The sequence below is a fragment of the Scardinius erythrophthalmus genome (assembly GCF_964197995.2).
Source record: "Scardinius erythrophthalmus genome assembly, chromosome: 5".
NCBI lineage: Eukaryota > Metazoa > Chordata > Actinopteri > Cypriniformes > Leuciscidae > Scardinius > Scardinius erythrophthalmus.
Genome location: NC_138225.1, coordinates 55,078,291 through 55,094,297, shown reverse-complemented (window position 1 = coordinate 55,094,297; position 16,007 = coordinate 55,078,291). Strand labels below are relative to the sequence as shown.

At 39.7% G+C, this 16,007-nt stretch overlaps 1 protein-coding gene across 2 annotated transcripts in view; it reads left to right on the top strand.

The window, feature by feature from the left end:
- Positions 1-280: 280 nt before the first annotated feature.
- Positions 281-16,007, top strand: part of spra (sepiapterin reductase a) — a 23,050-nt gene continuing 7,323 nt past the window's right edge. The window contains exons 1-3 of one of the 2 annotated variants that reach the window (XR_014030268.1): positions 281-726; positions 1,937-2,227; positions 15,588-15,924. Coding sequence is in view for 1 of the 2 variants with exons in the window: in XM_081367027.1 (XP_081223153.1) it covers positions 411-726; positions 1,937-2,227; positions 15,588-15,778 (798 nt within the window). In the remaining variant the exon portion in view is untranslated. The remainder of the gene's footprint in view (positions 727-1,936; positions 2,228-15,587; positions 15,925-16,007) is intronic. The other variant, XM_081367027.1, reaches the window with a different exon arrangement.

Genomic DNA, 16,007 nt, shown 5'->3' with positions numbered 1-16,007 from the left:
TGAACATATAAAAGTAAATATATATAGTTACAACTCAAAACAGAATTAAACAACTATAATATAATTATAAACAGTAGACAAAACGCCAGTAAAATAAACAGAAAAAAAAATCAAATAAAAACATTACGAAACACAATTCATAAATTGTAGCATTTCTTACGTTAAACCATTTTTTCCAAGTTTGTAACAACATATTTAGTACATTCATCCACTCAAAACTGACTCTTTTATTGAAAACAATTGCAAATAAATTAATAAACAACACATTGAAGCGGCGTCTGTCTTCCGGGGGCGTGTCTAATCGATCAAGTCACACACACACACACACACACACATACATCAGCGCGCGCGCTCTCTCTCTCTCTCTCTCTCTGCTCTAGTCAGGATCGGTCAGGATCAACCGGTTCGGGATGAGTGCGGGTTCGGGTTCGGGCTTCGGTAAAGCGCTGGTCATCATCACCGGGGCGTCGCGAGGCTTCGGCCGGGCTCTGGCTCTCTCCGTGGCGCCTCGTCTGTCGGCGGGCTCGGTTCTGGTGCTCTCGGCCCGCTCGGAGGACCGGCTCCTGGAGCTGAAGCGGGATCTGGGCCGCGGGCACCCCGGGATCACGGTCCGGTGTGTGGCCGCGGATCTCGGGTGTAAAGCGGGCGTGGAGAGCCTCGTCACCGAGACCCGAGACTCCGCGACCGATCCCGGGATCCAGACTCTGTTGCTCGTCAATAACGCCGGTGCGGATCGATATATTCCTCACACAGATCGAGATGTGTTCGACATGTGGAAGACTGTTTCCAGAACACAAGAGGAGAAATTATGCTTTGATTTATCATAATGATGAGATGAAAAGTCTCAATTATGACATACTAAGTCATATTTATGATAAAAATTGAAATAATGTGAAAAAGTAAATGATGACATAGAAAGTCATTATTCGATTTATTATATTCCTCATAATTATGATTTAGTGTGTTGTAATTTTGACTTAAAACATGTGTGTGTAGATAATTGTTTTTTTTATCTCATAGATGTAACTTTTCATCTCATAATTGTGACTTAGTATGTCATAATTTAGTTTTAGTTTTTTTACACAAAAGGGTTATTCATGACAGAAAGTCATAATTTCAAATTTTATCTCGTAATTTTAACTTTTCTCATAATTATGACTTAGTATGTCACAATTTAAAACTTTCTCAATTATGATTTGGCATAATTATGGCATTATGTCATAATTTAAGCTTTTTGTCATATTTGGACATTTTATCACATAAATGTATCTTTTCATGTCATTATGATTTATCATGTCATAATTCCGAAAGATTTTTACATAAGTGCATTATATAAAGTCAGAATTTAAAAATTCTAATTTTATCTTATCATTTCAATTTTATCTCAAAATTGTAACTTTTTCTCAATTATGATTTAGTAACTTTTCTCAGTTATGACTTGTCATAATTTTGACTGTCTCGTGATTTAAACTTTTTTTTCATATTTTGACTTTTTATATCATAATTTAATTTTTTATCTCAAAATTTTGACTGTCACAATTATGCCTTAACATGTCATCATTTCATCTTTTTATCTCAATTTTAATCTTTATTCTCATAATTTTTATTTTTTATCTCATAAATGTTACTTTATTTCATAAATTTGACTGTCAATTTCAATTTTTAATCTCATAATTTCAATTTATGTCTCATAATTTTATATTTTTCTCATAATTTTATGACGTAGTATTTCACGATTTAAAAAAAAATCTCTTAAAGAATTTTTTTATTCCATAATTTAACTTTTTTATTTCATAATTTCGACTTTTTTGTCAATTTTGACTTTTTGTCAAAATTTTGACTTAATCTCATAATTTCAATTTTTAATATCATATTCTTGTCTGTCTGTGTGTGTGTGTGTGTGTGTGTGTGTGTGTGTGTGTGTGTGTGTGTGCAGCTTCTCTCGGGGACGTGTCTCGGCGCTGTCGTGACTTCACGGATGTGTGTGAGGTGGACTCGTACCTGTCCCTGAACGTGAGCTCGGCGCTTTGTGTGACGGCAGGGGTCCTGCGCTCGGTGCCGGGCCGGTCGGGTCTGACCCGGGTCGTGCTGAACATCAGCTCTCTGTGTGCGCTGAGGCCGTTCCCCTCCTGGGTCCTGTACTGCAGCGGGAAGGCGGCCCGAGACATGATGTTCCGAGTGCTGGCCGAGGAGGAGCCGGACCTCAGGGTCCTCAACTACGCCCCAGGTACACACTCTCCCTTCACACACACTTACACACTCTCCCTTCACACACACTTACGCCCCAGGTACACACTCTCCCTTCACACACACTTACGCCCCAGGTACACACTCTCCCTTCACACACACTTACGCCCCAGGTACACACTCTCCCTTCACACACACTTACACACTCTCCCTTCACACACACTTACACACTCTCCCTTCACACACACTTACACACTCTCCCTTCACACACACTAACGCTGTGTTCTGGTGCTTATAACACTGTTCTGGTGTTTATAACACTGTTCTGGTGTTTATAACACTGTGTTCTGGTGTTTATAACGCTGTGTTCTGGTGTTTATAACACTGTTCTGGTGTTTATAACACTGTTCTGGTGTTTGTAACGCTGTGTTCTGGTGTTTATAACACTGTGTTCTGGTGTTTATAACACTGTGTTCTGGTGTTTATAACACTGTTCTGGTGTTTATAACACTGTGTTCTGGTGTTTATAACACTGTGTTCTGGTGTTTATAACACTGTTCTGGTGTTTATAACACTGTGTTCTGGTGTTTATAACACTGTGTTCTGGTATTTATAACACTGTGTTCTGGTGTTTATAACACTGTTCTGGTGTTTATAACACTGTGTTCTGGTGTTTATAACACTGTGTTCTGGTGTTTATAACACTGTGTTCTGGTGTTTATAACACTGTTCTGGTGTTTATAACACTGTGTTCTGGTGTTTATAACACTGTGTTCTGGTGTTTATAACACTGTGTTCTGGTGTTTATAACACTGTTCTGGTGTTTATAACACTGTTCTGGTGTTTATAACACTGTGTTCTGGTGTTTATAACACTGTGTTCTGGTGTTTATAACACTGTTCTGGTGTTTATAACACTGTGTTCTTGTGTTTATAACACTGTTCTGGTGTTTATAACACTGTGTTCTGGTGTTTATAACACTGTGTTCTGGTGTTTATAACGCTGTGTTCTGGTGTTTATAACACTGTTCTGGTGTTTATAACACTGTTCTGGTGTTTTGTAACACTGTTCTGGTGCTTATAACACTGTTCTGATCTTTATAACACTGTTCTGGTGTTTATAACACTGTGTTCTGGTGTTTATAACACTGTGTTCTAGTGTTTATAACACTGTTCTGGTGTTTATAACACTGTTCTGGTGTTTATAACGCTGTGTTCTGGTGTTTATAACGCTGTGTTCTGGTGTTTATAAGACTGTTCTGATGTTTATAACACTGTTCTGGTGTTTATAACGCTGTGTTCTGGTGTTTATAACACTGTGTTCTGGTGTTTATAACACTGTGTTCTAGTGTTTATAACACTGTTCTGGTGTTTATAACACTGTTCTGGTGTTTATAACACTGTGTTCTGGTGTTTATAACACTGTGTTCTAGTGTTTATAACACTGTTCTGGTGTTTATAACACTGTTCTGGTGTTTATAACGCTGTGTTCTGGTGTTTATAACGCTGTGTTCTGGTGTTTATAAGACTGTTCTGATGTTTATAACACTGTTCTGATCTTTATAACACTGTGTTCTGGTGTTTATAACACTGTGTTCTGGTGTTTATAACACTGTGTTCTAGTGTTTATAACACTGTTCTGGTGTTTATAACGCTGTGTTCTGGTGTTTATAACGCTGTGTTCTGGTGTTTATAAGACTGTTCTGATGTTTATAACACTGTTCTGGTGTTTATAACGCTGTGTTCTGGTGTTTATAACGCTGTGTTCTGGTGTTTATAACACTGTTCTGGTGTTTATAACACTGTGCTGGAGTTTTTAACAGTGTTGTGGTGTTTATAACACTGTTCTGGTGTTTATAACACTGTGTTCTGGTGTTTATAACACTGTGTTCTGGTGTTTATAACACTGTGTTCTGGTGTTTATAACGCTGTTCTGGTGTTTATAACGCTGTGTTCTGGTGTTTATAACACTGTTCTGGTGTTTATAACACTGTTCTGTGTTTTTAACACTGTTCTGGTGTTTATAACACTGTTCTGGTTTTTATAACGCTGTGTTCTGGTGTTTATAACACTGTGTTCTGGTGTTTATAACACTGTTCTGTGTTTTTAACACTGTTCTGGTGTTTATAACGCTGTTCTGGTGTTTATAACGCTGTGTTCTGGTGTTTATAACACTGTTCTGGTGTTTATAACACTGTTCTGTGTTTTTAACACTGTTCTGGTGTTTATAACACTGTTCTGGTTTTTATAACGCTGTGTTCTGGTGTTTATAACACTGTTGTGGTGTTTATAACGGTTCTGGTGTTTATAACACTGTGTTCTGGTGTTTATAACGCTGTTCTGTGTTTTTAACACTGTTCTGGTGTTTATAACGCTGTGTTCTGGTGTTTATAACGCTGTGTTCTGGTGTTTATAACGCTGTGTTCTGGTGTTTATAACACTGTGTTCTGGTGTTTATAACACTGTTCTGTGTTTTTAACACTGTTCTGTGTTTTTAACACTGTTCTGGTGTTTATAACACTGTTCTGGTGTTTATAACACTGTTCTGGTGTTTATAACACTGTGTTCTGGTGTTTATAACACTGTGTTCTGGTGTTTATAACACTGTGTTCTGGTGTTTATAACACTGTTCTGTGTTTTTAACACTGTTCTGGTGTTTATAACGCTGTGTTCTGGTGTTTATAACGCTGTGTTCTGGTGTTTATAACGCTGTGTTCTGGTGTTTATAACACTGTGTTCTGGTGTTTATAACACTGTTCTGTGTTTTTAACACTGTTCTGTGTTTTTAACACTGTTCTGGTGTTTATAACACTGTGTTCTGGTGTTTATAACACTGTTGTGGTGTTTATAACGGTTCTGGTGTTTATAACACTGTTCTGTGTTTTTAACACTGTTCTGGTTTTTATAACACTGTGTTCTGGTGTTTATAACACTGTGTTCTGGTGTTTATAACACTGTTGTGGTGTTTATAACGGTTCTGGTGTTTATAACACTGTTCTGTGTTTTTAACACTGTTCTGGTTTTTATAACACTGTGTTCTGGTGTTTATAACACTGTGTTCTGGTGTTTATAACACTGTTGTGGTGTTTATAACGGTTCTGGTGTTTATAACACTGTTCTGCAGGGGTCACCAAACTAAGGCCCGCGGGCCGACTTAGGCCCGCCACCCCCCTTTGACTGGCCCCCCAGCCCCTCTGCTCCCCACTACTTGAACCGGCCCTATGAGGCAATCCCCAAAAGTCGTTATGGACGGTACGTCATGGTACGGGCGTCACAGTTTGGTGCATACATTTACACGGAGAATACACGGTATAAAAATAAATAAAACTTGCGTGCAATTTAATTAATGTAATGCGGAACTACTGTTAGATACGCGGATTCTTAGGGACACCTAATCTGTAGCTCCGCCTTAGCTTTGAAGCTCTAAAGCAGGCTGCGGTGTAAAGATTGCAATGCTGGAATATGTTGAGAGAGAGGTGTGGGCGCTATCGGAAAGTCGTAAAGTGTTTACTTATATTTGTGTGTGTGTGTGTGTGTGTGTGTGTGTGTGTGTGTGTGTGTTGTGTGTGTTTATAACACTGTGTTCTGGTGTTTGTAACGCTGTGTTCTGGTGTTTGTAACGCTGTGTTCTGGTGTTTGTAACGCTGTGATCTGGTGTTTGTAACGCTGTGATCTGGTGTTTGTAACGCTGTGTTCTGGTGTTTGTAACGCTGTGTTCTGGTGTTTGTAACGCTGTGTTCTGGTGTTTGTAACGCTGTGTTCTGGTGTTTGTAACGCTGTGTTCTGGTGTTTGTAACGCTGTGATCTGGTGTTTGTAACGCTGTTCTGGTGTTTATAACGCTGTGTTCTGGTGTTTATAACACTGTTCTGGTGTTTATAACACTGTTCTGTGTTTTTAACACTGTTCTGGTGTTTATAACACTGTTCTGGTTTTTATAACGCTGTGTTCTGGTGTTTATAACACTGTGTTCTGGTGTTTGTAACGCTGTGTTCTGGTGTTTGTAACGCTGTGTTCTGGTGTTTGTAACGCTGTGTTCTGGTGTTTGTAACACTGTGTTCTGGTGTTTATAACGCTGTTCTGGTGTTTATAACGCTGTGTTCTGGTGTTTATAACACTGTTCTGGTGTTTATAACACTGTTCTGTGTTTTTAACACTGTTCTGGTGTTTATAACACTGTTCTGGTTTTTATAACGCTGTGTTCTGGTGTTTATAACACTGTGTTCTGGTGTTTATAACACTGTTCTGTGTTTTTAACACTGTTCTGGTGTTTATAACGCTGTTCTGGTGTTTATAACGCTGTGTTCTGGTGTTTATAACACTGTTCTGGTGTTTATAACACTGTTCTGTGTTTTTAACACTGTTCTGGTGTTTATAACACTGTTCTGGTTTTTATAACGCTGTGTTCTGGTGTTTATAACACTGTTGTGGTGTTTATAACGGTTCTGGTGTTTATAACACTGTGTTCTGGTGTTTATAACGCTGTTCTGTGTTTTTAACACTGTTCTGGTGTTTATAACGCTGTGTTCTGGTGTTTATAACGCTGTGTTCTGGTGTTTATAACGCTGTGTTCTGGTGTTTATAACACTGTGTTCTGGTGTTTATAACACTGTTCTGTGTTTTTAACACTGTTCTGTGTTTTTAACACTGTTCTGGTGTTTATAACACTGTGTTCTGGTGTTTATAACACTGTTCTGGTGTTTATAACACTGTGTTCTGGTGTTTATAACACTGTGTTCTGGTGTTTATAACACTGTGTTCTGGTGTTTATAACACTGTTCTGTGTTTTTAACACTGTTCTGGTGTTTATAACGCTGTGTTCTGGTGTTTATAACGCTGTGTTCTGGTGTTTATAACGCTGTGTTCTGGTGTTTATAACACTGTGTTCTGGTGTTTATAACACTGTTCTGTGTTTTTAACACTGTTCTGTGTTTTTAACACTGTTCTGGTGTTTATAACACTGTGTTCTGGTGTTTATAACACTGTTGTGGTGTTTATAACGGTTCTGGTGTTTATAACACTGTTCTGTGTTTTTAACACTGTTCTGGTTTTTATAACACTGTGTTCTGGTGTTTATAACACTGTGTTCTGGTGTTTATAACACTGTTGTGGTGTTTATAACGGTTCTGGTGTTTATAACACTGTTCTGTGTTTTTAACACTGTTCTGGTTTTTATAACACTGTGTTCTGGTGTTTATAACACTGTGTTCTGGTGTTTATAACACTGTTGTGGTGTTTATAACGGTTCTGGTGTTTATAACACTGTTCTGCAGGGGTCACCAAACTAAGGCCCGCGGGCCGACTTAGGCCCGCCACCCCCCTTTGACTGGCCCCCCAGCCCCTCTGCTCCCCACTACTTGAACCGGCCCTATGAGGCAATCCCCAAAAGTCGTTATGGACGGTACGTCATGGTACGGGCGTCACAGTTTGGTGCATACATTTACACGGAGAATACACGGTATAAAAATAAATAAAACTTGCGTGCAATTTAATTAATGTAATGCGGAACTACTGTTAGATACGCGGATTCTTAGGGACACCTAATCTGTAGCTCCGCCTTAGCTTTGAAGCTCTAAAGCAGGCTGCGGTGTAAAGATTGCAATGCTGGAATATGTTGAGAGAGAGGTGTGGGCGCTATCGGAAAGTCGTAAAGTGTTTACTTATATTTGTGTGTGTGTGTGTGTGTGTGTGTGTGTGTGTGTGTGTGTGTGTGTGTGTGTGTGTGTTTGTGTGTGTTTATAACACTGTGTTCTGGTGTTTGTAACGCTGTGTTCTGGTGTTTGTAACGCTGTGTTCTGGTGTTTGTAACGCTGTGATCTGGTGTTTGTAACGCTGTGATCTGGTGTTTGTAACGCTGTGTTCTGGTGTTTGTAACGCTGTGTTCTGGTGTTTGTAACGCTGTGTTCTGGTGTTTGTAACGCTGTGTTCTGGTGTTTGTAACGCTGTGTTCTGGTGTTTGTAACGCTGTGATCTGGTGTTTGTAACGCTGTGATCTGGTGTTTGTAACGCTGTGTTCTGGTGTTTGTAACGCTGTGTTCTGGTGTTTATAAGACTGTTCTGATGTTTATAACACTGTTCTGATCTTTATAACACTGTGTTCTGGTGTTTATAACACTGTGTTCTGGTGTTTATAACACTGTGTTCTAGTGTTTATAACACTGTTCTGGTGTTTATAACGCTGTGTTCTGGTGTTTATAACGCTGTGTTCTGGTGTTTATAAGACTGTTCTGATGTTTATAACACTGTTCTGGTGTTTATAACGCTGTGTTCTGGTGTTTATAACGCTGTGTTCTGGTGTTTATAACACTGTTCTGGTGTTTATAACACTGTGCTGGAGTTTTTAACAGTGTTGTGGTGTTTATAACACTGTTCTGGTGTTTATAACACTGTGTTCTGGTGTTTATAACACTGTGTTCTGGTGTTTATAACACTGTGTTCTGGTGTTTATAACGCTGTTCTGGTGTTTATAACGCTGTGTTCTGGTGTTTATAACACTGTTCTGGTGTTTATAACACTGTTCTGTGTTTTTAACACTGTTCTGGTGTTTATAACACTGTTCTGGTTTTTATAACGCTGTGTTCTGGTGTTTATAACACTGTGTTCTGGTGTTTATAACACTGTTCTGTGTTTTTAACACTGTTCTGGTGTTTATAACGCTGTTCTGGTGTTTATAACGCTGTGTTCTGGTGTTTATAACACTGTTCTGGTGTTTATAACACTGTTCTGTGTTTTTAACACTGTTCTGGTGTTTATAACACTGTTCTGGTTTTTATAACGCTGTGTTCTGGTGTTTATAACACTGTTGTGGTGTTTATAACGGTTCTGGTGTTTATAACACTGTGTTCTGGTGTTTATAACGCTGTTCTGTGTTTTTAACACTGTTCTGGTGTTTATAACGCTGTGTTCTGGTGTTTATAACGCTGTGTTCTGGTGTTTATAACGCTGTGTTCTGGTGTTTATAACACTGTGTTCTGGTGTTTATAACACTGTTCTGTGTTTTTAACACTGTTCTGTGTTTTTAACACTGTTCTGGTGTTTATAACACTGTGTTCTGGTGTTTATAACACTGTTCTGGTGTTTATAACACTGTGTTCTGGTGTTTATAACACTGTGTTCTGGTGTTTATAACACTGTGTTCTGGTGTTTATAACACTGTTCTGTGTTTTTAACACTGTTCTGGTGTTTATAACGCTGTGTTCTGGTGTTTATAACGCTGTGTTCTGGTGTTTATAACGCTGTGTTCTGGTGTTTATAACACTGTGTTCTGGTGTTTATAACACTGTTCTGTGTTTTTAACACTGTTCTGTGTTTTTAACACTGTTCTGGTGTTTATAACACTGTGTTCTGGTGTTTATAACACTGTTGTGGTGTTTATAACGGTTCTGGTGTTTATAACACTGTTCTGTGTTTTTAACACTGTTCTGGTTTTTATAACACTGTGTTCTGGTGTTTATAACACTGTGTTCTGGTGTTTATAACACTGTTGTGGTGTTTATAACGGTTCTGGTGTTTATAACACTGTTCTGTGTTTTTAACACTGTTCTGGTTTTTATAACACTGTGTTCTGGTGTTTATAACACTGTGTTCTGGTGTTTATAACACTGTTGTGGTGTTTATAACGGTTCTGGTGTTTATAACACTGTTCTGCAGGGGTCACCAAACTAAGGCCCGCGGGCCGACTTAGGCCCGCCACCCCCCTTTGACTGGCCCCCCAGCCCCTCTGCTCCCCACTACTTGAACCGGCCCTATGAGGCAATCCCCAAAAGTCGTTATGGACGGTACGTCATGGTACGGGCGTCACAGTTTGGTGCATACATTTACACGGAGAATACACGGTATAAAAATAAATAAAACTTGCGTGCAATTTAATTAATGTAATGCGGAACTACTGTTAGATACGCGGATTCTTAGGGACACCTAATCTGTAGCTCCGCCTTAGCTTTGAAGCTCTAAAGCAGGCTGCGGTGTAAAGATTGCAATGCTGGAATATGTTGAGAGAGAGGTGTGGGCGCTATCGGAAAGTCGTAAAGTGTTTACTTATATTTGTGTGTGTGTGTGTGTGTGTGTGTGTGTGTGTGTGTGTGTTTGTGTGTGTTTATAACACTGTGTTCTGGTGTTTGTAACGCTGTGTTCTGGTGTTTGTAACGCTGTGTTCTGGTGTTTGTAACGCTGTGATCTGGTGTTTGTAACGCTGTGATCTGGTGTTTGTAACGCTGTGTTCTGGTGTTTGTAACGCTGTGTTCTGGTGTTTGTAACGCTGTGTTCTGGTGTTTGTAACGCTGTGTTCTGGTGTTTGTAACGCTGTGTTCTGGTGTTTGTAACGCTGTGATCTGGTGTTTGTAACGCTGTTCTGGTGTTTATAACGCTGTGTTCTGGTGTTTATAACACTGTTCTGGTGTTTATAACACTGTTCTGTGTTTTTAACACTGTTCTGGTGTTTATAACACTGTTCTGGTTTTTATAACGCTGTGTTCTGGTGTTTATAACACTGTGTTCTGGTGTTTGTAACGCTGTGTTCTGGTGTTTGTAACGCTGTGTTCTGGTGTTTGTAACGCTGTGTTCTGGTGTTTGTAACACTGTGTTCTGGTGTTTATAACGCTGTTCTGGTGTTTATAACGCTGTGTTCTGGTGTTTATAACACTGTTCTGGTGTTTATAACACTGTTCTGTGTTTTTAACACTGTTCTGGTGTTTATAACACTGTTCTGGTTTTTATAACGCTGTGTTCTGGTGTTTATAACACTGTGTTCTGGTGTTTATAACACTGTTCTGTGTTTTTAACACTGTTCTGGTGTTTATAACGCTGTTCTGGTGTTTATAACGCTGTGTTCTGGTGTTTATAACACTGTTCTGGTGTTTATAACACTGTTCTGTGTTTTTAACACTGTTCTGGTGTTTATAACACTGTTCTGGTTTTTATAACGCTGTGTTCTGGTGTTTATAACACTGTTGTGGTGTTTATAACACTGTGTTCTGGTGTTTATAACACTGTGTTCTGGTGTTTATAACACTGTGTTCTGGTGTTTATAACGCTGTTCTGGTGTTTATAACGCTGTGTTCTGGTGTTTATAACACTGTTCTGGTGTTTATAACACTGTTCTGTGTTTTTAACACTGTTCTGGTGTTTATAACACTGTTCTGGTTTTTATAACGCTGTGTTCTGGTGTTTATAACACTGTGTTCTGGTGTTTATAACACTGTTCTGTGTTTTTAACACTGTTCTGGTGTTTATAACGCTGTTCTGGTGTTTATAACGCTGTGTTCTGGTGTTTATAACACTGTTCTGGTGTTTATAACACTGTTCTGTGTTTTTAACACTGTTCTGGTGTTTATAACACTGTTCTGGTTTTTATAACGCTGTGTTCTGGTGTTTATAACACTGTTGTGGTGTTTATAACGGTTCTGGTGTTTATAACACTGTGTTCTGGTGTTTATAACGCTGTTCTGTGTTTTTAACACTGTTCTGGTGTTTATAACGCTGTGTTCTGGTGTTTATAACGCTGTGTTCTGGTGTTTATAACGCTGTGTTCTGGTGTTTATAACACTGTGTTCTGGTGTTTATAACACTGTTCTGTGTTTTTAACACTGTTCTGTGTTTTTAACACTGTTCTGGTGTTTATAACACTGTGTTCTGGTGTTTATAACACTGTTCTGGTGTTTATAACACTGTGTTCTGGTGTTTATAACACTGTGTTCTGGTGTTTATAACACTGTGTTCTGGTGTTTATAACACTGTTCTGTGTTTTTAACACTGTTCTGGTGTTTATAACGCTGTGTTCTGGTGTTTATAACGCTGTGTTCTGGTGTTTATAACGCTGTGTTCTGGTGTTTATAACACTGTGTTCTGGTGTTTATAACACTGTTCTGTGTTTTTAACACTGTTCTGTGTTTTTAACACTGTTCTGGTGTTTATAACACTGTGTTCTGGTGTTTATAACACTGTTGTGGTGTTTATAACGGTTCTGGTGTTTATAACACTGTTCTGTGTTTTTAACACTGTTCTGGTTTTTATAACACTGTGTTCTGGTGTTTATAACACTGTGTTCTGGTGTTTATAACACTGTTGTGGTGTTTATAACGGTTCTGGTGTTTATAACACTGTTCTGTGTTTTTAACACTGTTCTGGTTTTTATAACACTGTGTTCTGGTGTTTATAACACTGTGTTCTGGTGTTTATAACACTGTTGTGGTGTTTATAACGGTTCTGGTGTTTATAACACTGTTCTGCAGGGGTCACCAAACTAAGGCCCGCGGGCCGACTTAGGCCCGCCACCCCCCTTTGACTGGCCCCCCAGCCCCTCTGCTCCCCACTACTTGAACCGGCCCTATGAGGCAATCCCCAAAAGTCGTTATGGACGGTACGTCATGGTACGGGCGTCACAGTTTGGTGCATACATTTACACGGAGAATACACGGTATAAAAATAAATAAAACTTGCGTGCAATTTAATTAATGTAATGCGGAACTACTGTTAGATACGCGGATTCTTAGGGACACCTAATCTGTAGCTCCGCCTTAGCTTTGAAGCTCTAAAGCAGGCTGCGGTGTAAAGATTGCAATGCTGGAATATGTTGAGAGAGAGGTGTGGGCGCTATCGGAAAGTCGTAAAGTGTTTACTTATATTTGTGTGTGTGTGTGTGTGTGTGTGTGTGTGTGTGTGTGTGTGTTGTGTGTGTTTATAACACTGTGTTCTGGTGTTTGTAACGCTGTGTTCTGGTGTTTGTAACGCTGTGTTCTGGTGTTTGTAACGCTGTGATCTGGTGTTTGTAACGCTGTGATCTGGTGTTTGTAACGCTGTGTTCTGGTGTTTGTAACGCTGTGTTCTGGTGTTTGTAACGCTGTGTTCTGGTGTTTGTAACGCTGTGTTCTGGTGTTTGTAACGCTGTGTTCTGGTGTTTGTAACGCTGTGATCTGGTGTTTGTAACGCTGTTCTGGTGTTTATAACGCTGTGTTCTGGTGTTTATAACACTGTTCTGGTGTTTATAACACTGTTCTGTGTTTTTAACACTGTTCTGGTGTTTATAACACTGTTCTGGTTTTTATAACGCTGTGTTCTGGTGTTTATAACACTGTGTTCTGGTGTTTGTAACGCTGTGTTCTGGTGTTTGTAACGCTGTGTTCTGGTGTTTGTAACGCTGTGTTCTGGTGTTTGTAACACTGTGTTCTGGTGTTTATAACGCTGTTCTGGTGTTTATAACGCTGTGTTCTGGTGTTTATAACACTGTTCTGGTGTTTATAACACTGTTCTGTGTTTTTAACACTGTTCTGGTGTTTATAACACTGTTCTGGTTTTTATAACGCTGTGTTCTGGTGTTTATAACACTGTGTTCTGGTGTTTATAACACTGTTCTGTGTTTTTAACACTGTTCTGGTGTTTATAACGCTGTTCTGGTGTTTATAACGCTGTGTTCTGGTGTTTATAACACTGTTCTGGTGTTTATAACACTGTTCTGTGTTTTTAACACTGTTCTGGTGTTTATAACACTGTTCTGGTTTTTATAACGCTGTGTTCTGGTGTTTATAACACTGTTGTGGTGTTTATAACGGTTCTGGTGTTTATAACACTGTGTTCTGGTGTTTATAACGCTGTTCTGTGTTTTTAACACTGTTCTGGTGTTTATAACGCTGTGTTCTGGTGTTTATAACGCTGTGTTCTGGTGTTTATAACGCTGTGTTCTGGTGTTTATAACACTGTGTTCTGGTGTTTATAACACTGTTCTGTGTTTTTAACACTGTTCTGTGTTTTTAACACTGTTCTGGTGTTTATAACACTGTGTTCTGGTGTTTATAACACTGTTCTGGTGTTTATAACACTGTGTTCTGGTGTTTATAACACTGTGTTCTGGTGTTTATAACACTGTGTTCTGGTGTTTATAACACTGTTCTGTGTTTTTAACACTGTTCTGGTGTTTATAACGCTGTGTTCTGGTGTTTATAACGCTGTGTTCTGGTGTTTATAACGCTGTGTTCTGGTGTTTATAACACTGTGTTCTGGTGTTTATAACACTGTTCTGTGTTTTTAACACTGTTCTGTGTTTTTAACACTGTTCTGGTGTTTATAACACTGTGTTCTGGTGTTTATAACACTGTTGTGGTGTTTATAACGGTTCTGGTGTTTATAACACTGTTCTGTGTTTTTAACACTGTTCTGGTTTTTATAACACTGTGTTCTGGTGTTTATAACACTGTGTTCTGGTGTTTATAACACTGTTGTGGTGTTTATAACGGTTCTGGTGTTTATAACACTGTTCTGTGTTTTTAACACTGTTCTGGTTTTTATAACACTGTGTTCTGGTGTTTATAACACTGTGTTCTGGTGTTTATAACACTGTTGTGGTGTTTATAACGGTTCTGGTGTTTATAACACTGTTCTGCAGGGGTCACCAAACTAAGGCCCGCGGGCCGACTTAGGCCCGCCACCCCCCTTTGACTGGCCCCCCAGCCCCTCTGCTCCCCACTACTTGAACCGGCCCTATGAGGCAATCCCCAAAAGTCGTTATGGACGGTACGTCATGGTACGGGCGTCACAGTTTGGTGCATACATTTACACGGAGAATACACGGTATAAAAATAAATAAAACTTGCGTGCAATTTAATTAATGTAATGCGGAACTACTGTTAGATACGCGGATTCTTAGGGACACCTAATCTGTAGCTCCGCCTTAGCTTTGAAGCTCTAAAGCAGGCTGCGGTGTAAAGATTGCAATGCTGGAATATGTTGAGAGAGAGGTGTGGGCGCTATCGGAAAGTCGTAAAGTGTTTACTTATATTTGTGTGTGTGTGTGTGTGTGTGTGTGTGTGTGTGTGTGTGTGTTTGTGTGTGTTTATAACACTGTGTTCTGGTGTTTGTAACGCTGTGTTCTGGTGTTTGTAACGCTGTGTTCTGGTGTTTGTAACGCTGTGATCTGGTGTTTGTAACGCTGTGATCTGGTGTTTGTAACGCTGTGTTCTGGTGTTTGTAACGCTGTGTTCTGGTGTTTGTAACGCTGTGTTCTGGTGTTTGTAACGCTGTGTTCTGGTGTTTGTAACGCTGTGTTCTGGTGTTTGTAACGCTGTGATCTGGTGTTTGTAACGCTGTGATCTGGTGTTTGTAACGCTGTGTTCTGGTGTTTGTAACGCTGTGTTCTGGTGTTTGTAACGCTGTGTTCTGGTGTTTGTAACGCTGTGTTCTGGTGTTTGTAACGCTGTGTTCTGGTGTTTGTAACGCTGTGTTCTGGTGTTTGTAACGCTGTGTTCTGGTGTTTGTAACGCTGTGTTCTGGTGTTTGTAACGCTGTGTTCTGGTGTTTGTAACGCTGTGTTCTGGTGTTTGTAACGCTGTGTTCTGGTGTTTGTAACGCTGTGTTCTGGTGTTTGTAATGCTGTGTTCTGTCTTTTGTAACGCTGTGTTCTGGTGTTCCCGCAGGCCCTCTGGACACGGACATGCAGCTTCAGGCGAGGAGCAGTTCTGCTGATGACGCTCTCAGGAACACGTTTAGCGTCATGCATGCTAACAGTCAGCTCCTCACCTGTGAGCAGTCCGTCAGCAAACTCATGAAGGTCCTGCTGGAGGACACGTACCCCTCGGGAGCCCATCTCGACTACTACGATCTATAGGGGTAGGAGTAGCCCACTACAGAATTACAATTTCCTGATAATTATTGACCCTCCCCACGTCATCCAAGATGTTCATGTCTTTCTTTTTTCAGTGGAAAAGAAATTAAGGTTTTTGAGGAAAACACTCCAGGATGTTTCTCCATATAGTGTCTTCAATGGGGTCCAACGGGTCAAAGGTCCAGATGTGAGTTTCAGTGCAGCTGCTGTGCTCGTATTGAATCAGTGCTCG